Source organism: Penicillium brevicompactum, assembly GCF_028827555.1.
Source record: "Penicillium brevicompactum strain IBT 35665 chromosome Unknown utg000001l_segment0_segment0, whole genome shotgun sequence".
Lineage (NCBI taxonomy): Eukaryota > Fungi > Ascomycota > Eurotiomycetes > Eurotiales > Aspergillaceae > Penicillium > Penicillium brevicompactum.
Genome location: NW_026623203.1, coordinates 5,655,675 through 5,682,203, shown reverse-complemented (window position 1 = coordinate 5,682,203; position 26,529 = coordinate 5,655,675). Strand labels below are relative to the sequence as shown.

The 26,529-nt window shown below is 48.2% G+C and overlaps 4 protein-coding genes across 4 annotated transcripts; 1 reads left to right on the top strand and 3 right to left on the bottom strand.

Annotated features, from left to right (window-relative positions):
• Window positions 1-14,409: 14,409 nt before the first annotated feature.
• On the top strand, window positions 14,410-15,192 carry N7506_001841 (uncharacterized protein; the record flags this gene model as incomplete). Its single annotated transcript, XM_056951137.1, has 1 exon — window positions 14,410-15,192. The coding sequence occupies one exon, from the start codon at window positions 14,410-14,412 to the stop codon at window positions 15,190-15,192; it is 783 nt and encodes a 260-aa protein (XP_056817052.1).
• A 694-nt stretch (window positions 15,193-15,886) lies between these two features.
• On the bottom strand, window positions 15,887-18,283 carry N7506_001840 (uncharacterized protein; the record flags this gene model as incomplete). Its single annotated transcript, XM_056951136.1, has 3 exons — window positions 15,887-17,193; window positions 17,232-18,066; window positions 18,239-18,283. The coding sequence occupies 3 exons, from the start codon at window positions 18,281-18,283 to the stop codon at window positions 15,887-15,889; spliced, it is 2,187 nt and encodes a 728-aa protein (XP_056817051.1).
• Window positions 18,284-20,124: 1,841 nt separating this feature from the next.
• Window positions 20,125-21,564, bottom strand: N7506_001839 (uncharacterized protein; the record flags this gene model as incomplete). Its single annotated transcript, XM_056951135.1, has 3 exons — window positions 20,125-20,945; window positions 21,003-21,462; window positions 21,526-21,564. 3 exons carry the CDS (start codon window positions 21,562-21,564, stop codon window positions 20,125-20,127), a joined length of 1,320 nt encoding a protein of 439 aa, XP_056817050.1.
• Window positions 21,565-24,929: 3,365 nt separating this feature from the next.
• N7506_001838 (uncharacterized protein) lies at window positions 24,930-25,800 on the bottom strand (the record flags this gene model as incomplete). The annotated part of the gene is made up of 3 exons (XM_056951134.1): window positions 24,930-24,982; window positions 25,030-25,427; window positions 25,487-25,800. The coding sequence occupies 3 exons, from the start codon at window positions 25,798-25,800 to the stop codon at window positions 24,930-24,932; spliced, it is 765 nt and encodes a 254-aa protein (XP_056817049.1).
• Between the last annotated feature and the right edge of the window lie 729 nt (window positions 25,801-26,529).

The window sequence follows — 26,529 nt, the reverse complement described above, 5'->3', positions numbered from 1 at the left end:
AAGAGGCGGTGAACGTGGCTAGAACGGGCAGATGGAGAGTGCCACCGCGTTGAGCGATTTAATTGCAATTTCAATGATGTGAGAATCAGGTTTTGGCGGCGTTACGTTCTGCTCAACAGGTGATGGTAATGGCTCACCACGCTCAACGAACGATTTTGACAGGAATGAGTCAAGGCTAGACTTGACTCTGTAGGCCACAAAGTCTCCAGACATCAGTTTAACGTCGTTGCGATCGCTTCAGTGCCTACCAACGGAATAATTTTCCTCGCTACCATCTGCGCAACTGGTTCCTTAGTAGAGACATAGGCAAAAAATCATAAAAGGGGCCAGGTTCCCAGCCCACAAAAAAATCAGGACATCGGTCTTCACACTCCGATGTATCATGGTGTCCTTCTTTTGCCTGCGGGCTTGTGAGGTTCCGTGACCACGGCTGTCGCTGCCCCGAGCCCCGCGATGTAAGACATGTGCTCCCTCGCTGCCCCGAGCCCCGCGAGTGTAAAAGTGTGCTCCCTCGTTGCCCTGAACCCCGCTAGTGTAAAAAGGTGCTTCGCAGGATAGGTCTGCGTCAACAACAATCCTCGCAGGGGGACGCTGTGAGGACAAGTGAGACCCGCAGGAGACCGCTGCGTCAACAAGTTCTCTGCAGGAGACCGCTGCATTACCAAGTTCTCCGCAGATTAGGTCCTGCGTCAACAAAGCGCCTCGCAGGACGTCTGCGACACCAAGAGTCTCCGCAGGGACATCTGCGGCAAAAAGCCCCCTCTAGCCCGTGTAGGCACCTCTTCGTGGTGCTAGGGACCAGTATTCGTGTATCAAGAGTACTCAAAGAAGCCAAGACCTGCGCACCATCTTGATGATGTATTTTGTATTTCAAAATCATCATTGGAGAAAATGAGCCCTAGACAGAAGCAAACTAGTTTGAGAATCATAACTTCAAGATTCAACCTCCGTTATCGAGAGCGATATTCCCAACCCTCCTGTCTTCATGGTTTGCGGTCGGCTAGACTGCCCGCCGCAATAGAATGTATCTGCCATCAGGGCGTGGAGCGAACAAAATGGTCAGTATTTTGGTGCGTCGTGGATGTGTTGACCGGGCGTTGATGAACGTTGATGGTCGTTGATGGTCGTTGAAGGTAGACCTCCGCACCGGCCCATGAAGTCCAAAGCCCACCTGGGCCCAACCAAAAAATGGGCCTGGCTTTGGGCCCGGTCCTCAGGCCCATCGACAGGCCGAGGCCGAGGTAGAAGCCCATTGGGCTTTCACGGGGGCCCAATGGGCCCTCAAACAATGCAAACATGATGATTCTTGGCATTTGCATAATTTATGCTGACTTTGCTAGTATTTTTGAGTATTCAAATTACCACCTGAGGCTCCAAATTGACTGATTTCTCATGAATGATTGATTGATGAGATTAATTGATAATATCAATCTAATAAGGTTAAATTAAACTATCTACATGCTAATAATGCTCATACTCATCATCCTGAATATGCCTCCTCTTCCTCCTTGATGTCCGCACCTGCGATGGTGCAGCTACAGTATTGACGACAGCATCACAATCGTCCGGGCCACTGTCAATATCTATCAGGTCCCCAGAACTAGGTTCACTCCCATTCCCATCAGATCCATCACCCTGTTCCTCAGTATCACTGATCTCGTCTGTATCGACATCCTTTGGCTTCTTGACATTCTCTTCAATCAAGATCTGGGTATCATCAGACCCAAAGAACTGCTCAAATTCCTTCTGGACCTGTATCTCAAGATCAAACCTTGATGTACAGAGATATAGCATTATCTCTTCGATAGTACGCGACTTCAACGATCCACGGCGATAGTGGCAGATATCGCGTGCAGTATTGAACAGACGTTCTACCCCAGCGCCAGTTGCTGGAATTGCGAGGTAATCCCTTGCAAGTGCAGCAATAGCTGGAAAGCAAAATTGATTCTCTTTCCAGAAGGAGAGTGGCTCAGCTCTTGTCACATCTGATTCAAATCAGTATTATGTCTATAGAGACAGACATAGAGAGAAGGGTTGAACTTACTGCCGTCGAGATACTGCATCATCTCGTCATTGATCGGTAGTGCTCTGGGCCTAGGCATCTGGGTATGGACTAGGTCATACAGTAATGAGTTTGGCATCAATACTGAAGACTCCTCGGGGGCATCTGAAGCAGCAAGATGCTCTTGAATAGGAAGAATTGCATCCTGAAATGCCTCTCGATACTGATCTCGGAGTTCTTTAGCGTCAGACCAATCATCAGAAAGGAAGAACTGGAATCTACTATCTGGCGATAGCATCGTACAAATCGGATAGATATGCCCCCGCATACGGTCTGTCCGCTCGTAGTACTCAGATAGCTTCGAATAGCTTGCTTCGAGGGAGCTCAGCATCTGCTGCTTCCAACCGACACGCTTCCGTTGTAACTGCGTCTTTGCTTTATCAAGATGTTCAAAGAGCTTATTGTAGATCTCAAAGACAATATGCAATGTCGTATCTCGGGTCTTTGATAGGGCAAGGGTAAAATCAAAGAATGGCTTTGTGAGGTAAAGAAGGTAGTCAATCTGGCGCCATTGATCATCATAAAGGACGAAGTCTTGATAGTCAAACTGATCGCAAAACTGCGTAATAAAGACACGCAGTCTCTTCGCCCGACGGAGCATAAGAAAGGTTGAATTCCAGCGTGTCTTAACATCCTGAAGAGGCATCAGCCCCTGCCCTGGCTGTATTTTGAGGAAGGAGTCCCGGCGTTGAGGACTAGCACGGATAAAAATTGCAAGAGACCGCATCCTATTTAAGGTATGCGCAATACCCCGTTGATTGGACTCTGCATTCGCCTTAGCAAAGCTCATTTGTTCTTCAGTCCATTGAGTCTCGGCATGTTCATTCTTTGGGCGGGCTTTAAGCCGGTGAAGCAGTTGGTTCAGACTCAGTTGGATGATATGGGCAAGGCAAGGGATACGGATAATGTTGACAATCGAAATCTCTTGCAGTAAAGACTGCTGTAGTGCCTTTACTAATGTCTTGTTGTTTGACGCGTTGTCGGTGGTTAAACCAAAGACTCGGTCCTTGATTTTATGCTCAGTGAGCGTCTCTATAAGAACAGCACTGAGATTTGCACCTGTATGCGTACCATAGAGGGGTTTGAAGCCGAGTAGCACCTCGCGGTAGATCCAGTCGGCGTCGATGAAATAGCCAGTAATGGCCATGAACGTCTTCCTATGTGGAGATGTCCAACAATCCAACGCAACCGAGATCTTCGCATGCTCTAGTAGCATCCTGAGTGTATACTGCTGCCGCTCTTTGACACGAGTGGACAGCTGACGTCGGATTGTAACCGGAGAGGGGACGATCGGAGGGCTTGGGGCTGAGTATGCTCGTGAGACAACGCGACGGAAGGCTGGGTTCGCGAGGAGCTGGAATGGAAGCCGATTGGTAGCAATGAGCTGTAATAGATCATCCTCCCAGGCTTCTTGTGAGAATGGTTCGTTGCCCTGACTCTGCCCAGGTGAAAGGTTAGTAGTGAAGTAGTTATAATCTATAGATATATCCTAACATACCCCTGTTTGAAGAAACCGCGCTATTCCATTCTTTGGGGGCTTCCGCTTACGGCTTTTCGACAGTTGGAGGTCTTCAGATGTCGAGTGATAGTCGTCGTACCGTGACGACCAGCTGTAGCATCCTTCTTAGAAGCATAAGGATGCTCAAGGATCACATTACAGCGTTTGCATATCACCTTTGGACATCCACTGTCCGCATGCGCTACTTGATCGAACTCTTTCCAGGTGTCCGAAGCGGACACATGCTGAGAGTCCCAAGCATTGTTGCGATTATTGAGTCCGTAGTCAGTCTCCAACCACCAGTTAACCCACTCATTGTGATTCATCTTGTCGTAAAGAAAGTACTGACCTCCTCCCTTGCCAGGACCAATACGTTCGAAGGGTTCGGAGGGATCAGGAGCGATCGACGAAGGGACAGACGGTAGCACAAAGTTGAAGGATGAATTGAATACCTGTTGAGAGGCAGACGGGCCGACGGTAGCAAAAGAGAGGTCGTCGAGCTCAGAATCAAATAGACTCAGCTGAGATGATCCAACCTCAGTTTGCTGGCTTTGCGACATAATCAGCGATGGTCACTGATGATCAATAGGGTCAATGATGGTCAATTGAGTCAAAATTGTATGAAATGCTCTGGGGGAATGGCTTCAGGGGGTCAGGGAGAAATCGACATAACCTACCTTCTTGGTGAGAGAGAGCTGTCGACGCGGTAGGCAAACAGAAGATGTAAACAGAGGACCATACTCTATAGTGCTAGTCGATGTCAAAATGTAAAACTGTGATATTAGCTTCTCATTGGCTAGATTATGCATATTCAGTGGGTTCGGCCCATCCAAACCCCATCCAAACCCCATCGAAAGCCCATCTCCCCCAAGTGACAAAATACTACAAAAATATAGCTACATTGTACTTTTTTTTGGTAATGTTAGTAAAACATAGTATATTGTATAGCTAGGCTTATTGATGACCTTGATTACCAGGTCGTCGCTGTTGAATACGCTGTTGAATGGTGATATCTTGATTTTTGGGGGAGTTGAACCCCCGAATTGGGACTGGTAAAACGTCGGCCCGAGGTATGGGCTTACAGACTAGAACATATGTAAAATACAGGCATTAATCATCAGGTTTATGAATGCCAAGACAGTAGTTGTGCATAGATATGGGCTATATTGGGGGCCTCATGGGCCCCCACCAATGGGCCACTGTTCACGTTGGGCCTTAGAGGTCAGGCCCATAGCCCATTGATGGTTGGAGCGTGGGCCCGGATCTCAGGCCCAACCAGGCCCATTGCGGAGGTCAAGTTGATGGTCGTTGTTGGATGTTGATGAACGTTGATGGGTGCTGAGGGACGTTGATGGGTGCTGAGGAATGTTGATGAACGTTGACCATTGTATGGACGAGAGTGTTGATGTGTGTTCTGTGGTATATGGCCATGCGGTGAAGTTGAGTGGTGGTCACTAGAATTCAGCAAAGCCAACCAAGCCCATATCTACGCACAACTACGGCCTCGGCATTATTAACCTGCTGATTAATGTCTGGTTTTTATGCATGTTCTGGTCTGAAAGCTCAGATCTTCGGCCCGACATTTTCCCCGGCCCAATCCAGGGGTTCAACTCTCAATCCGGGGGTTCAATTACTCCAAGAAGCAAGGTATCAAGATTCAGCGGCAACGACCTTGTAATAAAAGCTGTGGGAAACAACGGCTACACTATAGACCGGATTGCATAGTAATTACCCAGAATAAGTCGAATTTAACTGGCGTTTTGTATATTCTGGTACTTAGAGAATTCGTGAGCGTCAGCACATAGATATATATATTGCATAAAGACAGAAGCAGGTGTATCTTCCTGTTAAAAGTATGACACATTCATCAGTGGAACTCCCCCTTGTAGGCCTATAGGGTTCATTTCCATGCCGAAAGCTCGCTAATTCCCCACAACAGGTGTCCGTTTCCCCAGATAATTGATACTGGGAAAATCTGCATTTTATGCAAATGCCGAGAATAGGCATATCTGTATTGTTTTCGGCCGATAACCCATCTGCGGGTTGGGGCCGGGTTGGGCCTTGGGCTTTTGGGCCGGTCCGGAAGTCTACATATGACAGATAACAGTTTCATCGTTCATTCTGCACCATTTGGCATCACTTGCTACGATGGTCCCCTGGTGTTTACCCAGTAAAGTTCGCACACAGCCTCCAGTTCGATTGAGCTGGTCTAATTCAAACACCAATATCCCTCGGTGAAGCTATGATTAGGCAAAACACCCACGATCAGACCTACCAGGTGTAGATGAAGCATTGAATGAGGAGCGCTCCAAATACATTTTGTTGCTCAGATAATTATGGTGATGCGATAGACTGTTCCTCGCGTAGTCGAATTTGCCGCTTCAGGCGGCTTGCAAGTCACTCACTCCTACTCTGCTGTAGAATGCCTACATCCACAATGGTCGCGAGACAAAGTGGATTCCCAATAAAGACAACGAAGAAATTGAGGGGCTTGGCTCGAAAATTTTCGATTGGCTGCTTCTACAAATGGAATCCGTCGCACCCTTGTGAATAATCCCTGCCGCAACTACGATTTATATTCGAGCCCATCTCCCATGTAGCAACCACTACTGCATTCAATGCGACGGCCATTGCTTGTTGGGCGTAGTATCCGAGTCCATGCGATCAAGCATACTCTGCTGCACAGAGAACATGGTTGTAGCCCGATCGGGGTCTAGCAAGCGCCATCTTGACCAGAAGTGGTAAAGACGACTCCGCTAACATTTATGACGGACTGTCGTGAGGTGATATCCACGCAAGTGGTATTTTAGTTGACTTAGAATTGCAGCACGCATACACCTAACCCATTCCCCGAAAGCAATCACATGAGTGCTGATTAGGAGTAGAGATTTCAGTGAAGGTAAAGGAGATGGTCAAAGATGTACCACTGCCGGATGGCTCTGGGTGGTTTTGTTAGGGACATCAATGCCACCTTCAGTAAATCTGTCCGAACAGTGATAAGCCACATGTCGTCCAGAGCGCGGTGTGTCTAAGAAATAGTTGATGACCCAGGACATTGGACGTAGGGGACGTAGAGAATCCGGCCATTCCTAGCAAGAACTGCTTGCACGCGATACGTTAGAAAACGACGCCAATGGACAAAGAACACAAGTGTTCAGCTTGAATAACCTGCAGCTGCAGTGACTTCCAGGGTAAATGCCCGTTGCACATGTTGCTCGGGTTTGAATAAAAAAAGCTTTCTAGGCATCAAATCTAGCAAACAGATGTCCAAAGATACCACAACATTTCTGACAGCGCCCTTGATGCAGCGTCGTATATGTCCGATTGGTTCGTTTCCACGCGCTTGAATGCGTCGAACAGCCGAGCAACTCGGAGTAGGATCAGGTGAGACGGTATCGGACGGTATTTCTTTGCTCGTTGGCTCGGCTGTGACTCGGGACCAGACCGTCTCCTTTCCCAGTTCGTAGCTTATATGGCAATGGTAATCTGTGGGCTCGATATGACGGGGCCTTTGCCTCACCTTCTCCTTGCACACAGACTTGGACTAACAATCTGGCCGTCTGAAGAGGTATGTCATAACTCACCTGCCATAAAGCCAAACAAAACCACCAGCATCCTCGGGTCTTTCAGACTTCTAGGGCTGGGGAGACGCGAGTTGCTAACCGAGGATAAGGAAACCCCATTGGACGCTAGTGATTCGATCATTCTTTCGCGGTGTTCGAATGCCGAGACAGACGGTGATTTAGCCCATTGTGCCTTGGACTTTGTATCGGGTAGACACATCAGCACATGACTAATGCACAGAGTCGACCGAGAGAAGGGCCGAGACGATCTGGACCTTACATTGGCTCATCATCGATGCCACCAGTAGTTATGTGGAAATGATAGACAGCATGCGATCGCATCGGTATGGGGGAGCTCGAGCAGACAAGACATTTGCTCGCTTCGCAATTGAGTGACGGGAATATGAGGGGTGTACTGTTGTGCGATCCAAGCCAGCAAGGCTTAAACTTTTTAGACAAGTTGTTATAACTTACCTGTTCATAGAGTTTGCAGCATGTTCGCTTGAGACGAGACAATCAATTAGCTTCGTGGCCATATCTTACCGACGAGATCACTTACAATTGTCTTCATCAATGCAGTCACCATCATGCCATTTGGCATGATGTTGTATCCAGTTCGTCGCACTCTCCGGCTGTCGCTTCGAATAAGCCGCGCTGAGTGCACCGGGCAACTTCTAAGACCAAAGGCACGTGATGAGCCCACCTGTGACAAGAAATTGTACAGTCGTAATGGGATAAGACCTTGCGATGGGGACGGCGAGAGGTTCACACACTCCGTCGTTCGTGGTGTGCAGGCGGTGAGGTCGAGGCGCAAGACGCGATGGAACACGCGTCGTAGTGCCACCTTGGTCTTATCTGCGATCCGGCGATAGGATTCCCCACAAGGATGTTTCACGGAGGCAATGGGCTGCTCCTATGTACAATGGCATGAAATCAGTAATGGTGTCCGTGTTTTGGAGCACAAGAATTTGCAGAAACAACTGATATAGCGCAGCAGAGGGCGCGATAAATCACTCACATTATCAGGAAGAATGGACGTCTCAACCTTTTATGCAGCGAAGCTCGCAATCGGATTTCCGTACCTGTTATTGGCCCGCTTCTTCGGTTTGTTTTTTTCACCTAGGATATGCTGCGTGGTTTGAAGCGATTGGGCGAGGAATAGTGTGTAAGCCATGTCTTTGCGTGGAGCACTGACGGTAGTGCTGGATCCTCAGGGCCACTCTGGTGAGCTCTCAATGGTTCACTGTCAATCATTAGCCAGTAGACCGGAGAGACATTTCAGGACTCACATGTTCCGGTGGTCAGCACCATGGACGAAGAGACAGAAATGAGCTCCGTGGTTTTGGGTTGGTGTATATTGGTTGGAATGCACGGCTCTGGTTGTTTCGCATCGTCTTTGATGTCAGTCCAGTTTCAGACAGGATCGGGCTGAGATTCACATACTGCACGAAAATTCGCTCTTTTGCATCGAAGATCCATCTAGGGGCGAGGCAGTGGGTGGAGAGAGATGTTCGCAAAGAAAGTAAGCTTTGCCTAACCAATCCAAGTCTTATTTTTTTCCTCGGCTGGCAGGGTGGCACAGTAGATCTGATGAATATATCTTTCACATGCACCGTCTAGAATGCTAGTCCACGATGTATTCTATAAATGTCAGTACATTGGAAATTTTAGTACCGGGTCAAAGGGGGAGAACTTATCAAGTGACAGACACAAGCCTGCTAGACTTTGCAGAGTCAGCTGAATAAAATGTAAAGCAAATTGCCGGGGGTAGCGGACGTATTTATAGACTTCTCGGCTTCTGTCAGTTACAAGCTGGGCAGGCAGCATTGAAGGACACATATCCTAATTGAGGCCTATTGAAACCCACACCCACGTCTTCTTTTTACCGCAATTATTTGCAGAGACAATTTTGATGCCTTCAGATGCTCAGCGAGAGATACCAGTGAGAGTGTTGTTGAGAAACAGGATTCTGAGTCGGTCAAGAAACGTTTGATGATTGTTGATCCTTCATGGCCCTTTTAAAGTGAGGCATTGTGGGAAATATTCAATCCGCAATGACAGGCTCATATTTTTTGTTCTAACTACCTCATTTGCGAGCGAGTGAACGTTGAATCACCGAAGCAATTCCATCCCGAGAAATCATGGATTTTTTTTCCTCAGCCTCGCTTTAGTGTTGCGTTGGTTGTGTTGAGCTGTGGGTTTGTCCGTCTAGAATGCAAAATGCGAGGTTGTGCGGCTGTTCGATCCGTCAACCCGTTGAAGCTAGGCCATAGTTGTCAACACTCAATTTTCGAAGATACATTAAATTTTCTTTTTTTTGTTTTCTCTTCTCAACTTCTTTTTTTGATGACTGCAAGTTCTACAACGTTTCATTTGTTGGATTTCCGAGGCTTTCAACGACTTGGAAGAGGTGTCTCATTGACATATATATCTTAACAAGCGTTCATATCTGACCCTCAACATCGTGAGGCTTAATGAGTATCCTCGACCGACTCGTTGATCACTATCCTATGATCAAGTTGACTGTCAACAGCCCACCGGAAAGTAACCAATTTCTCGTCAAAGTCTGACTGCATCAATTGACAGTATAGAATCACGAACATAGTCGCCTGCGTCTGCGCAGTCTATAAGAGACACTAAGGATCGAGGGAAATTGTATTAACCAGACCCGTGACTTTTTCCTGCGGACAAAATGGATGCCCCGAACAGCTCGCTACACCAGGAAAAAGAAGGAGACCAGCAGCCCAGTGAATTGCCCATCCTTGATGAGAAAGACAAATCACAGGAAAATTCTGACCTCGTGCCATTGGTAAGTGAAACGATCTGGCTTCAAACGCTTTTGCTGACCATTGCAGCCATCTCCTTCGCAGCAGGAAGCAGAAACAAGACACACCCTGGCGACCGAGCCGTTTAAACCCATCTTGAAGGTTCTAGCAGACCTCGAGAGCGACTATTCCAAGTTCGACTTTCCAGCAGCTCGACTTGTCGGACTCTATCGACGCCTATGGGAGTCATGTGTGTCCAAGCACATCGATGGCCAGAAGCTAGAGCAGGAAAACATGGTCTTGAAGGAGACTGATACGAAGCTGAGACAAAAGAGGGTCGGTCTTCAGGCTCGTCACAGCAAGCAGCTAGCCCGACTGCGCTTTTTTGAGCAGGCGTTGAATTTATCCAGGCAGAGGCTGGTTGGCGTGCTCGATGACTGGAATCACCCCTCGAGACTCAATCTAGCAGGATTGTCTGACAATGCAAGAGAAAAGTGAGGGATCGGCTGTTGGAAATTCAAGTTCTTGTTGTTTAGACGCAAAAATATTACAATGACGTTGTAATTGAAGAAGAACTAGAACATGAATAGCAGCTTATATTCCTTGTGTCTGTGAACAATCGCCCATGTTTTGGACCAGTTTCAATTGTAATCACCCAATGCATTATGCACAAAGAAACTCCGGATTCAGGGACAGTGTCGTCTGCAGCGTACCTAGCGGGCAAAGTGTCGATTGACTCGAGTACTATACAGGTTCCATACGAGGCCACAGGGACAGTCGGAAACTAGTCCCTATTGCACCAAAATCAGGCCGGGCGATCGTGTCTAGCAACTGTTCGCGTACCCGATAGAGATTCCCCAGGGCCGTTTCAATTCTGGGTAGGATGAACAGGCGCTCTCCTATCCTCTCGCCAGTTCTCCGGTCAAATCGCACTAATCGAAACTCTATCCCGTGCACTTCTACAGGGAAAGCGAACGCTGACATGTAGAAGAACATGTCGCTAGCCTGAGTAGACATGGACAGAGGATCTGGACCCATCCACTTGAAGGCCGACAGCTTATCGTAAGTGGGGTCCAAACAGCATTCGATCATGTAGGAACCTCGAGTCTCATATTCTTCAGGCTCACTCTTATTCGAGAGGATTTGCCGATGATGTTCGAAGTCGGTAGCGAGACAAGGAGGCGGTGTCGGTATGCCAGAGGAGTCTTGCCAGATGGCATGAAAGTCGAAATCCAAATCACAGTCTACCAATTTCAGCACAAGCCAACCACTGAAATAACGGGCACAGACCATTCTTCTTTGATTTATGCATTCTTGTTGAAGACTCGCCGTCGAAGGCAGGTGGGGATTTACAGAAATGTGGAAAGTATGATTTTAGGAGGGTTGGGAAGGACAGAATGCTGCAGGGTAGGCAGGTAATTTATTTATCTTGATAACGAAAGTTGATCAAAAATTAGGAGGACTGGATGGCCAGATGCTAACTTGTTGAAAACCAAACGCTTGGCCTATCAACAGCCGTGAAACGTTGACACCCCGTCACCAAACCCAACGGAACTTCACCGGTGGTTGTTTGGGCCGTTATCGCCCACGAGCGCTGAACAACAATGGGACTTGATCAATGCCCATCAGCATGGCAGGCTTAAGTCTCGCTCGCTTGTAATGATGAAACCACGCCATTACAAAGGGCTTGAACTGCTCGCTTTTGATCCCAGAGTATCAATGCCTGCTCATCGCAGAGCTGTAGAAGTATGTCGCTGTCGCTTGCTAGCCACTCATTTGACTCTTGAAGCTGTCGCTGCTCTTCCTCGAGTCGTATCTTCTCGGCGGATTTGACGACGTAGCATTCCCACAGGCAGAAGTAGAGGTCGAGCAGTTTGAGGGTTGGTGTAGCCAGGGCATCGTTGTAGTTTATAAGTTTCATGAACTCCGCCGCAAGGAACCGGGTTTGCGCACTGAAACCTATGCCGTATTAGTGATCTCGTTCGTTTGCAATCGAAGAGGGCCTGACTAACCTCAGCTTCGATGGTTGCACCATCCGAAGATTGCTGTTGGTGGCTTTGCGCCTCGTTCTCATATTCTGCATTGTGGGAAACTCGACGCTGTCTCTTGACCGGCCGGTCAAATGGGGAAGGCAACGTTGGATGGTCCATCGCAGCCTTTGGAATGAAATACAAAAGACATTGTACTCGAGGGTCTTTTATAGCCGGCAATGACACTGAGCTGCTGTCATTGCCAGCCCTGAGTTCGACCGCCTTCAAAGAGTCAGTGAACGGTTACCTCAACGGCTACCTCAACTGTTGACGCTCGATCTCACCTGCTGTCCACCACGAGTTACTCAATTGAATGTGGAAATGGGCAACAGACAAGCCCTGGAGACAAATAATGTACGATATACCTTCCATGATAGTTTGAGGGTGCAATTTTGATGGATTTTGTTTCATTTTGAATGGCAAAGCTATTACCCACATTGGCCAATGATGGGTTACTCATGATGATAGCCCAAAGAATGAGATGTAGTGGTGGATCATTGGGAGACCCAGGTGGAGAGTTGTAAGCGTCTGGCGTGCGGGGTGTCGATAGGAAGATCTCGGACTTATGATCCGAGCCGGTGCATCGGCTCAACTCGCGGGCGACGCACAAGCAGATAATCAAGGAGAGTGGCACCGAATTTGAAGCCACACAGCTCGAGCAAATCCATCACATGATCCAGGGTAGCTCGCCAATGCATCTCAGATGAAGGGTTGAAATAGATAGGCCCACGCTAGCAACTGTTTCTCCACCGCTGCCCAATCAATACTAGTACCTTTTGTCAATATCCCGTTGAGACTTCACCGATAACTCCATAGTATTATGTAGTCTCACCCGTCGACCACGGGCTGTCTTCCGCGCTAGAATATTACAAGCATCCTCATTTACCTGTTCGCAGTAGGATATATGTGGCTGAGTGAGGTCTTCTATTGTATCCTTCCACAACTTGATTATTTAGTTCAACCCTCCATTCTATCTGATAGTAATTGCAGTCCGGGGATCATTGATCCCATGCATTTCTATCTGCACTTTCAACTACAGAGTCAAACCCCTGCTGGTCGGGTATTTATTGATGCAGGGAAGGTGAACATTCACCAACTATGTCCTCAGGGTCGGATGGAGGGCAGATTACTGATGTCGTCCATTCGCGGTCTGGGTCAATAGGGTAGGGACATACGAGGGAGTCCGTTGCGACAGATTGGGCAGTTCAATTTGGTAAGGATCATCGTCATCATCGTTAAAAGAAGTGTAAGCCATCGCCTCAAGGCAGAAGTACCACTGAGGAGTCCATTAACATGGTTGTGTATCAGTTTCCACCAAGTGCGATCCGGGGTAACTGTGGCTGACAGGCTGAGTATTGTGATAAGCATTTTCAGGGGTAGTTTTTACTGTAAGGACAGTCACTATTTGCAGGTCGGATGCCGAATAAGCGGCCCAGACTATCAATCAAATATAGGAGAGGCAGAGAAGGGACCGTTCGCCAGATTATCGAAGAACTCCCCAGCTCTAGTGTTAGACTTGTTTGTATCTCCATGGAAAATTCCCTGTTCCCCTGGATAGCTAATATAGTTACAAGACGAGGTAGCATATTTTGACGAACTGGAAGAGTGGTCAAATACCACTGAGACCCTTTGAGACAGGCTTACTCATCGTTCACCATCCCCACCAGTAATTGTACGGCATTCCGGGCACATTCGGAAGTCCGGTGTTGTGACACGCCGAAGCTTATTTTTATAGACCCCTGAGATCGTTCAACCGATCGTTATCACCTACAATCAATCATCTGATTCTAATGGGCATTTTCAATATCAGCCATCACAATGGTTCCTCATCTCGACAATGTATAATACACCGATACCCATGAAATCCATCCTATCGGTCTATTAGTGAGTCACAAACACGACTTGGTGGTATTATTCAACCAAAAGGCGGGGTCGGGCAGCTGTGCATCTGGCGCGCAGTTTTCCGAGACATATAGCTGTCTCGCCGTATGTCCGCTCAATCGAATAAATTTTTCAGTCTTTCCTATTATCTCCAAACTATGGTAAACAGAAGAAATAGGAGACACAGCTCATCAACGTTATCAACAGAGAGCGATCCTGCTCCTGACCCCCCGAAGCCCACTGCCGTCATTCAAGAGAGAATGGAACAGAGAAAGTACCAAAATGTCGTTCTGGATATTGTTGCTAGGTAAGAAATATAAAAATTCTCTAAAAATCGCAAGCTTTTTCTCCTGAGTTCCACTCATCTTCAGAAAGCCTCCACCTCAACCCTGATTACAGCGATCTCAAGATAGTTTGCCAAAATCGAGTCTTCCCAGCTCATAAGCTTGTTCTTTGTCCCAGATCCAAATACTTTCAAAGCGCATGCTGTGGTTCTTTCGAGGTAATGTAAACTTAAGCAGAATCTCAGACCGAAGCTAATGTGCCTGACTCACAGGAATCCCAGGGATCTGTCAATTTGGACACTAGAAGCCCGAAATTAGTCGAAAAGATGCTACAGTTTCTTTATACTGGAGACTACACAGTTGAAGACAATACGACCAAAGTACAAATTTCACCAAGCGATAGCGATAAAATACCGGAACTAGATACATGGCATTCGGAAGCGGCTTTGCGACTCTCCCAAAGAGACCAAAATGAAGTGGAGAACCTTTCGGCTGAAGAACATGCCGTTGACCAAATTGCAATGTCACTGTCAAATGAACTTGCAGCGAGCCTTACGGACGAATGCTCAGTGAACAAAAAGACTTCAGTAGCTGACGAGGGCCCTCTAACAGGCTCCAGCGAGCAAATGGATGCTATCGACGAATCATTCGCTGATTGCCACCCATGCTACTTTCATCTCCGTATGTATGGAGAAGCGGATTACTTCTTGATCAAAGATCTGAAGATCAAAGCAGCAGAGAACTTTCGAGATTCATTTGAAAATTGCTCCGAAAAGCAGATCTTGGCGCTGGTCATCAAGGAACTCTATTCAACAAATGCCGACTACCGAGATATTAGGAAGTCAGTAATAGAACTGATTGTGAAAAACTTGCGAAAACTTCATGGAGGGCTGACCCCGGGGATTGATTATGACCTCTTGAGAGCGTATCCAGCGTTTGCTGCTGAATTATGCATAGCGACCATGGAAAAGTATTTGGGTGTGTTGTCCAGCCTCAGACAGGCGCTACCCCTTTCCACGGTTGAATACAAGCCATTTGAATTCAAAAACTTCGAATACCCATGGGGCATAGGAGAACATGGGGAAAGTGGAGAAAGTGGGGCCGAATGAAGGATGTTATCGAGAGAACCTCCATCAGTCATGTCAAATATCCGTTGTTGACCTCTCGAGATATGGCCCTGCTTGAGTGAACAGAATCAGTCGGTATTTTATTTGATTACTTTGGAAGAGACAAGTTTCAATAGTCGAACAGTCGTTGCAAATAGGGTCTGTAAGCGAGATATGGACTAGCGTGGAGTAAGTAGACTGGTTGGCCTCATGGGACTACATCAGTCCGTCCAGAGCTCTTGCATCTGACTTGATGACGCTGCCATCAGTACCTGGGGACACTTTCCATTGTTTGTTCGCAGCTCGAGAAAGTTCAGTAACCCCATGAACTAGCATGGTGCCAGCTTGTAGTCATTTGCTTTGTTTTCAATTTTAGGAACGACAGCTGCCCTAGTGTTCGTGAACTCATTGTTTCTATCTCCTCTCGCATTGGTGAAGCCGCTGGAGCGACAAGCGCCTTGAGCGCTTCAGACCTCTACCAAGCGGGCCACACCTCTAATCGGTATCGCAATTAAGTTGAATACATGCGATGAATTGGAAGACTGCTGGATATGTTCGCTAAACAAAACAATGAACCGTGGACCTGAAGGCCAATATTCCACTGTGAGCTGGCACTGCGTCGATAATTAGCCAAGTTTATAAAATAGGTTACGAAGCTTAGGCTGCTAATATCAATTCCAGCTCGAGCGTCCTTTGCTCATACTACCCGCACCCGCTTTGAGTGATGTTCTTTAGAGTCACGTCGTAATCGTTTGAGAGCCTGCGACCGTCTGTGCTGCGGTCGACGGTCTAAAGTGCATAGATGGAAGTCAATGATCAGAGCTCGCTCGAGCTCAGCGTTCCAGAGGATGTTGTCCGGACGAAGATCCTGATGAACAACGCCGCAACGACGGATCTCCTTCACCGACCGGGAAATCGCATCCCGAATGGTCTTTTCTAAAATAGTATGGCCCACGCTCTCACCACCCCAGCCCATCAGAAGCATATGACGGATCCTTCCAGCGCCGTGGAGGAAGTAAGTCTGGGCCAGATTGATGGCTCCGAGAAAGACGGGAACGGCCGATCCTTGGGCACGTTGGAGGACCCGGTAGATGTCGGCTTCAGGCGAGACCTCCCCCCAGAGTTTTGAAGTCGTCCCCTTCCCGACAACCGTATATCCGAAGGTGGCACACGTAATCTTGAATGGTGCGCCGGAGGACCCACAAGGGCCGATGGGAGTGCAGTTATGATCCAGATCCAGATCAAGCTGCACCTTCAGCTTTTTCACCAAGTCAGCTGCACTGATCGGATGGCAGTCCGCCTTTCCACCGAGCATATGCAGCTCCGTGTTGGGGCACCCAGGGTCAATCGTGCCGCCTTGCTGTAGCCCGAGAAGACACTTTTGTGTGCAATATGGCGCATCGTGGGAGCGAGATTGCCCGCTTTGGGTCCCTTGGCGATCTGCTCGCAGGGCGGACCGTTGGGTTGGAGGGGACGATTTAACTTGACTGTAACCCCGCTTCCGTCCCGCGGATGCGGTAGGGTCGGCCTCGGAATCCGAAGAACTCTCGCGGTGACGGGGACTGGATAGTGGCGCGCAGCTAGCGGCCGCTCGGGTGGTCACTCGAGGGCCGCTGGTGATGGGAGACGAGGATGTGAGGTACTCAGAGGTTGACTGCTCAGGACTCGTGGATTCGGAATTAGCATCTTCCACGTCCAGGCCCCGTGGTAATTCCACTACTACGATCTGAGCGCGATCGCTATCAAGGATCGAATGCCATTTCGGTAGACCGTCTTTGGCGACATTCCGCCACGCCTGGTCACGAAGAGGAGCACGAAAACTCATCAGACAGAGACACAGGGCCCTCTCGACTCGAGTCCTCGGGATTTCAGGCCCTGCAACACCCGCCATCCCGTATATACCGGGATCGCCCAGGTGGTAATAAAGGGTGGTTGGGTCGTCGTAGGGCACCCAGAGTTGCACGTCCAACAGGCCATTCGTCAAATATGAATACTCCAGACCCTCTTGAATCATCACGTTAAATTCTTGTACGATGGCTGACCCAACCAGCCGCTCGGCGTGATATCTTGATTTTTCTGGCTCTTCCGTCGGCACACGATCAGGTTGGACAACTTCGCGCCAGAAATCCATCGGCCTAAGTCCCCTCCGCAGGCTGGCCACGGAGAGCTTGTGGGGGGTTTGTATTCGACCGTGGTGAGCAGAGTACTCCTATTGCCGTCCATTCGATGAATGCAAAATTGATCTGGCTTCGAAGGTCTAGAGGTTGAGGGCAGGCTAGCATCGGCTTCATCATCTTTATCCAAAGCATTGGCGTGATTATCGAACCGCACTCCGTTGCCTAACCGAAACTCTTCGCGGGCTTCGGGTATCTTGCACAACTCAGCAACTATGTCGTGCACATGATCTTCGACGGCGAGTCGCTCGTAGGTTTCGAGGTCTTGTTCGCTGCTAATCGGTCGGCGTGCGAATCGTCGACCATGGTCTTCCAACGCAACAAGGGACGTGAATAATTGCGGTGCATCTTCTCCGGCCGGTTGTAGGTAACGGTAGACAGATCTGTAAATTTCCTGCTGCCTAGCTTCACAGCCAGTCCACGGAAGCAGTCGTACAGGACAGTATTTTCCGATGGGGGCAGGGATTTTGCCAGTCGTGGAGCGAGACGGTGTTTGGGCTCGGAGCGGCGTCCAAAGGAGATCATGGCAATGTCGGATGAACTCTGGAAATGTTGTCGGTCGGTTGCGTTCCTCTGCTTGCCGTCTCAGCTCAACTTCCTGCCGTCTCAGCTCGACTTCCTGCCGTCTCAGCTCGGCTTCCTGCCTCTCTCGTTCCTCTGCCTGCCTCTCTCGTTCCTCTGCCTGCCGCCTCAGCGAGGCCTCCTTGTGAAAAAAGCGCTTTGTAGTCCGGTGAGCTGCTTCCACTCATTATCGAGAATAAATCGAGGGAACATCGAAGTCTGATGCCTCCCTGTCGTCACTGTCAGCGGGGCGGCATCTCGGTGAAAGTATTTATCCGTCAAAACATATCCCTTTTTCGCGGCTGGACACATACGTGATTACGATCAGCACTGGTCTGGCCCAGTGGGATAGCAAACATGAGAGAAGTTTCTTCTGGAAAAGATTCGATTCCAAGATTTGTAAATTCCTAACTTCTTCTGTTTTCCAAAATATTCACTATTTGGGGCACATTCTGTGTCTGATGTTTCATCCCCAAACCAATTTCATCGTGTTTCCTTCATGTATATTTTAACCCACAGAAACTGTTGAGCTGCCAAAGGCAATAATGAACCAGGCCACAGAACGCAAATTGGGCGGAATTACTATCTTATTCCAAATGTATGAATTGACTTAGTATCTCAGAAGGCTACATGTGCCTTTACATACAACATTTAGCCATATTGATTTTCAATCAACTTAGTCGTCTGCATAGACACTTCAGAGCTAACTCCGACAGTGCGACTTGGTTCCTGATCTGCACCAGCCTCACATGAGTCATATCACAATAATCGCACCCTCTGCTGCACTATATCAATTGTTGGGACAAGTTATTGCGCTCTAAAATACGGAAACCATCACTAATTCCATGCCATTGTACATAGGAACAGCCACCACGACTGTGAAACATACTTGTTCGGAGTTCCATCGCCGGAGAGGAGATAAGACCAGGGCGTCACTACGACGCGTGCTCCATCGTGTCTTTTGCCCTCGACCTCACCGCCTTCACACCATGAACAGTGGCACCCGTTCGCCGTCCCTATCAGAGCTTTATCATATTACTGTACAATTTCCTGTCACAGGTAGTTCGCCGCGCGCCCTTGCCGTCTCGGAAATTTCCTCGGTGAGCCTAGCGCGCTTTTTTTTTTTTTTTTTTTGAGGGGCAGCCTACGAGAGCGTACGACGAGCATGATAACGACCACAACATGAATTCTGACTGCATCAATGAAGAAAAAAGTTGGTTGATTTTTTCGATAAGCTGAAATGACCACGAATCTAGTTGACCGTCTTATCTCAAGCCTAATTTTGCAAACTTTATGAAGATGCACGTGGATCTTCGTAGACGACCAGATAGTGCTGTGTGCGTGCATTCGTTGCTATTACCAGATATTACCCCTCATTCTTGCACCTCCGGCATCAATCCGAACACATGTGCCGGTAAGCCTCGTGAGCATCCTTCGCTAAAGTATTCAACAGCCGGATGACAAGATCCTGTCAGTCTGTTAGTAGTCAGCATCAGGGCCAAATGAGGCAAGCAGCGTTGCTATTGAGCACAATCTGTGGTTCATGTGTAAAATCAACGTAGGAGATTGGCGTGACTCAATACTTACTTTCTTTCTCTTTATAATGCCATAGTTCTGCAGTATCGTGACACAAGTCTTATAGCCCTCTGATATATTAATAGGACCTAGCACGCTGATGAGCTACGACGTTTCTGGCACGTTATGGTCCCCCAGAACGCTTCATGGGCCCCAGGTAGGTAGAATTTCGATTTCAGGAAAAAAGAAAATACTTGTTTGATGACACAACGCTTCCAGAAGCGCTGTATGAGAGATAGGAAGCTACTGAGAGCGTTGCTGGGCGCAATAAAGGGTCCCCAAGCTGTATTGCCTTCTGCCCTGTGCCTTTTAGCTAGCTTTGCAAGGTTCTCACGCATAAATGAAGATATATAGTGTCTCAGGTTAAATTCACTCTCAATACCAGATGTAGCGCGAAAAGCAAAAGAAATAAATGCTTGCTTGTGTTCAGGGAAGCCTGGATACACTTTGTGGGCTCTCTCATATTCTCTACACTCCTTATCTATGCCTTACCTATATACCCATGACTGGCTCCCAGGAGCTTTAGTAGATTACAGCCTTCAAAGAACTGAAGGTACTGCGACCTTGACGCGACAAGCAAAGCTAGACAAGTAGACACCATGTTAGACTATCTGGATTTGCGGTATCAGTTCAATATCCAATTTAATTGGCCAGCCGCGTCTTGTCCGGGGCCAGGCCTTTGACTTTGGTTGTGCATGTCGTTGGGATTGGGTATATCTCGCGGTGAATAAGGTGAATTCGGCGCGGAGCATTTGGCCTCACTGTCATACCCATGCTTCTCAGGCTCTTCTAGTCTGTCGCTTGCCTCACAATCTTGATCCTGAGTAGCGATCCCGATGGAGTTTGCGGTTTGATCATTCTTGGATGGCTTCATTAAGTGCGGAGGCAGGCTAACTTTCAGCACCAAGGGGCTAGATCGGCTCGATCTTGAAGGATTTTTCGGCATTCCACACTCTACCTGGATTCCCATTCGCCTAGCCAGCTGCCTCAATGAGTTTACACTGTACTGATTCCCCGTGATCTTCCAGTAGTCGTCTGCTATCTCTGGCCAGGACATATGATTTCGGCCACGCATAAAGTCTGCAAATGCTGTTTTCTCTGCCCTGTTCCAGCGATGGCGAGACTGTAGGCGAAGCACGTCTTTCCCCCCGGACTTTGCGCAATTTTTTTCTCTTTCTGATGCAACATGGACCTTATGCAGCGTACGTTCCTGGGTTTGCACTAGTCGGTGATCAGGTGGTGGAGGTTGTGGTACACAAATCGGCAAGGTGCAATTCTCATCACCCCCTGAATTCCCGATTGAAGGCCTGAGAGGTGAAAACCGTGAAGACATGGTCGACACTTGATTGGCAGGCTCCATGGGGGAGGTTGCGGTTCCGGCCGGAGCCGAGAGAATGTTGCTATATTCTTTCAGTTGTTTCACAACTTGTTGGATCTTCGCAAAAGCTATTGATGTTTAGCCGCATGGCAGAGGGATTTTTCACGATATTTGAAGCCTCTCACCTTGCATCATATCTTTACTCAGCCCAGACATGTCGCCTAGCAGGGTAGTTATGGTCTCCCGTTCTGCTTTCAAATCCTCTGGGAGGGGCCCTGAGCAGATAATTTTCCGAAAAACTGGAGAGCAAACTGCTTCCCGGTCATGTTTGGTCATTTCTATTGTCAGGCCTTGCGCCCGGTAATAGAACATCCCGTTCCCGCGCGGTTCGAACTGGTCAGGGTGCGCCTTCCGAATGAGATCCACCCAGCTCGAAATAACTCCATGGCCATTCGCCGGATCTTCCATCTCAACGCTACGCGGGCAAGGACTGCTGAAGGAACCACCGATGATGTCTTCCACCCGACTGCCGAGTAGAGGTACGTTTAGACGCCTCGCGATACCATTTCCCTCATCGAGAGCCGTAGAGTATGAGCCCAATGACCCAAGAATAAGCTCAACTGTTGCGCGCAAATCAGAAATTTTCTGTAATTGATCAGGTTTTGGACAAGCAATTAAGTCCAGTTGAGAATGACGCTGATCATGAACCGACAGAGGAGCTTCGGCGGTGTCACGGATTTGTTCCATGTTTTGATGGTCACAAAGTCCTACCTTTGGGCTCAAAAGGTCCAACATACACGATGACTCTTTTTAGAGACGCGCACGCCAGTTTTTATTGTGAACAAGGGGAAATATTCCTCGCACCCCCGAGTGCAAAATTAGTGCTGTTATATACCCAGGATTATCAGCAGCTTTATGTCGTTACCCGGCCCCACCTGTCACTGAGCTAGCTATTCACATGTGCCTTTCGGCCAAGTAAAGAGTTTGTTGGATCGCGTACTGGTCTCGAAAAGTTTATTTCTTTATTTCTTTGTTTGTTTTTTTTTTTTTTTTTTTTTTTTTTTTTTTTTTAATTCTATTTTAGATCTAGACCAAAGCCAACCACATGTGAAATTTGTCACTTGTAGCGCCGTTGGTGATGGGTTCGATTAGCGCGCAAGAAGACAGGTTAGCTCTCCTGCTAATGCAAGCACATTGAGACTAATTTTTGATGCGAGACTTCCCGCTCGGGAAATGTGATGCGGCTCTCCGCAACGGAAGTATTTGCAAAATGTTGCACCTGAGGGTGCACCAACCTTTGGCTTGATGGCATGGCAACAATTATGAAGATTTTCTCCTCACTCACTGACTTTGATTAAAAAAGATTGTTCATCCCTGACCTATATTGGGGCTTGTCTCGCTCCGCAAAAAAGAGCTAAGCCATGGCGAACGTTTGCCGATCAACAAGCCACTGCTCTCGACGGGCCCACACATTTGATCCTATCCCGTCTTATCTTTTAGTAAATTTCATGACTTCACCTATAAGTATTATGCAAGAAGCTTTGAGTGATGGTTTACCAAAGGGACTTGGACAAGCAAAGAATGAAGGTTGACAAAACCATAAGAGTATTCTATGTATTCATATTGATCTGTGTTGTCTGTCTCTGGCCCGGGACCGGGCACGGTCCGCACGGTGGACTCCCCCCCCGATGTTTACCCCTGAGATTAGGTCCTTCCCCTCTGTCGTGCCCCATCGCACACTTCTTGGGCTAGGGATGTGATGATGGCAATACCGCACAAATTGCAAGGTATTGCTGAGTAGCCTGAATGACCGATTAATGATTCCGGTGGGCAGACCAGGAATGTGAGGCATTTTGAGCAGACTTTAAATGAGAATCAGTCTGAGGGGGCAGCTCTTGACTCAACAACCTCCTTACTACTTGACAAACCACCCATGGTTCCAAAGTGGGTCTGGGGGCCAAACAAGGCGAGGGACAAAGGAAATGAGGCGATCCAGTTAATCCTCGCCAGTCTTTAGGCGCTGTTGGTGATCATAGCAGTCGGGATCAGCCGGAACACGATCATATTTAGACTCGGTACCATAATTTCAGGCATTGTAGAAACTTAGCCAATCGACATAAAGGATAGTGTCATAGGGGGCGGAAGTAATAGCGAATGCTTTTGGGGTTTTTCGTCCACTTGATTGCATTCTGGGAAAACACTCGGACGGCTAGTGCGTGACCCGGGCTAATTCCGATACCCCCGACACGCTAAATCATGAACGGGCTGTATTATCCTGCAAAAGCATTGACTAGGATTATTGGGCGCCGTCTGCTGCCATGTTCCATTGTCAGAAAATCAATTTGCAAAACTGCATCGCCATCAATCTTCGCTTGATGATCCGACCGGAGGAGTTCCGGGCATCATCGCTGATTGACGGGAAACTAGCCATCAATGAGGGGGAGCGGCTGAGGCCGTCTGCTGTTCTCTCCTCTTTCCCTGCCCTGTCTTGCGCAGCATTATTGAAAATGCTCTAAGACCAACGCATTAATTAGTACTAGGTTAGTGGGAATAATACCGCCAGAATTCTGGTTTCCCGCAGTGCAGCCTCACTGAAGCGGGAAACATCCGAACTGCGAGCTCCCACCCATGCAGTCTATAACATCGCGCGCATTCCCGGCTTCGCCGAGGAGGTCAAAGAGTGGCATGCAAAAGGCTCATTTATCACAGGCTTTGCCACAATATATACCAGCCACGTTAGTGGCATCACCATACCAGCGACTCCACGACTCCGTCTTGTGCTCACCCGGAGAACGTGGCCGGGTCTGATGCGTCGCCATTGGGGCCAGCCCCAAGCAGTCTCTGCCAAATCAGTCATGGCCAACCGGCAACCACCCAGCTGCAGCGGAGGCACACTTATGCCATCGTAGAAAGGATCCTAGTTGCGACGCTTGAGGGGAACGCAAGGTCAAATGTAAAGCTTCGGGGTCATCTAGTTGTACTGAATGGAGTAATGGCAAAATTTCTTGTCAGTTCACCAAGGAGACAAACCTTTGCATATCGCATATGAGACAGGTCCGAGATCTTGAGAAGCAGTTACGGAATTCCAAACAGCAGTTTCAGCACCCGCAGGCTAGAATGATGCGGCTGGCTTGTTTAGCCGATATGGATGGAGGCGTTGCGCAGACGACAATCAAATGGCCCGAAATCGAGCACCTCCCCATATGTCGGTCAGATGCGCCTCTTTCTCAAGGTTTCTCCGATGTAGATTCCAATCTCTGCTATGGTGGCCGTGGTAAGTTTTATGCAACGAGGCCTTTCCGTGTGCAGGGTGCGGAGTCACTGGTGAAAGGTGATGCAGAGGATCTGCCGCAGAAGTACCTGGCAGACCGTCTCTAGGCGCAGTACACTTGTATTGCCACTAGGTACAGTAGAATTCGAAAACAGTTTACTCCTTAGGCAAACACTCTTTGATCCCAGGCCGTAATTAAAACAGAACTTAGCCCAATTCGATCAAGTCGTAAACAAAACTAGCCTATGAGTGGATAGTAATTTACCGTCCACCCGGAAAAACACTAATCCTGTTTCGGGCACGACCCGACAGACAAAAAGTGTTTGCCTAAGGGGTAAACTGTTTTCGAATTCTACTGTAATGCCGGTGTTTCACTGGTTCATTTTCATCTCAGAGGACGAGGAAATTGATTTCTCGGGCTCATCTTTGGAGCTTTCGCTTGAATGAGCAACTGTTCGATTGGTTGCATTACTTTTCACAGGATAGAGCCGAACTTGAAACCACTGCGAAGATTCTAATATACCAAGAAAAGCTGCCGAAATTCCCATCAAGTCGATGGGGTTGACTCAGCTGCCAGTGTGAGCTCGCTTCCTGGGGTTACTAATTTTCTCGAAGTGGTACAGCGCGATAAACAACAGTCCTCTTTCCTTTGCAGGTAGACGACGAAATCATCATAATGAGTGAAGTCCAGTTGAGTTTTGTCAGCCTTGTCGCGGAATCTATGAGACAGATGCTTGAAGAGATGTCGCATGCGGTCACGCTTTGACAATTCATTGTGGAAATGCGACTCCCCCTGCTGTATCCAGTTGGAGAAATAAGTAACTGACTGGAATGGGCGTTTCTAGGTATCCATGTAGCGCGTCTTGGCCACCTCGGGATAGACTCCATTTGTAGCTGGTGAATAAGAAAAGTGCAAAGTTCACCAAATGTAACCTGCTCACTGGGCATGTCGCGTATGTGTCGCTTCCACTCATTCTGCAGATTAAAGGCAACGTGCTTTAAGGCCCGGGTGGTTTTGCGCTCGTCGGTAATGTACCAGCCTGGATATTTGCCAAAGTGACGTTCCAGGCCCCTAGCGTAAGTTTTGAGTTCCCGGAGAGCGCGCCCATGGTACACTGGTATGTTCGGGACGGGAGAAGTTTGGTTGTTTGGATTGGCAGGGGCTTGATAAGGTAACGTGGCCGATATTTTAGCAGTAGTAAGAACCCCTAGTGTTTCCAATTTTGAATTCGCGGGGCTTTTCAAAGCGGTATTCTCAGGTTTAACGAGTGAAAATTTAGGCTGGGGCGTGGGGAAAGAGGGACGGACAGTCTGCTCAGACGGTGCAATGAAAGCACTGCTGGGAGCTTGAACAATAACAGCTTTGCTATAACCGTTTTGAATCGGCGTAACGAGTACCCTGTGATGTGTATTTTCCTGACAATGGGCGAGCGATCTTTGATGGTGGCCGCAAGCCGGTTCCGGGCCACCTCAAGCGCCACTTGCTCATCAAAAATCTCCTGCTGGAGCCCAAGGAGCCATCGCTGCTGTATGGGATTTGCAAGCTGCGCCTGGGCCTCTCTAATTTCCGTGTCGAGTTCATCCGTGGGCTGTGACTGCGTAAATTTAGGTTCGACGGATTCAGTCAGCCGCGCCCATGGTTGTTGAATGGGCAGAAGAGTCTCAGCGGAGGAGGATTCGGGGTTCCTGTGCTCTTTCTCTCCCAGCGACATTATCGTACTGAGGGGGATTCGTTTTGTTTCGAGGTTGTCCCAGGAAATCCAGACGAGTCCTATAGTCATGTGGTGATAAGGTACGATAATGAGATCACGTGGTGGAGCTCGATCAATCTCCAGATGGTAAATACAACCAACGAATTGACTGATAATTTTGTTTCTCACCTGTTGGCAGGTTTTTCTTTCTCCTCTTGATTATTCTGACATTGGTCAAAACCTTGGTCGAGGGGATTTTGATTAAGTATCCTGGTGAAAGACTCATTCCCAAGTTTTCAGGCCTATTTGGCCAGCAACCCACGACCGTGGAATGCCCATGTGATCGTGATGCAAAAGTGGGTTCGCTCTTCATAGCATGATGTCTGATTTCAGTTTGCACAAGCCTCACTGTCTGTGAAGCATCTACTCAAAACCTCAAACCACTACTCAGATATTTAGTAGGAAAAGAGACGGTGTGCTCAAAATTCCGAGTGATACACCTGTCAATCTCAAAAATATTTCTCATTAATCTGACTAGTTCTATCGAATCGGAGACTGTTTGCCAATTCCACCAATTTAGCGGGTTAAATGCAATAGTTCACGGACTATGGATGATGTACATTAACACATCTCGTATCGTCCGCGAAAGTTGAACACCCCCCCTCACCATCAACACACCATCAACACCAATGTCATTGTCCGCCAACGCCACCATCATTAACCACATCCCTATAATGTATGTTTGCTGTC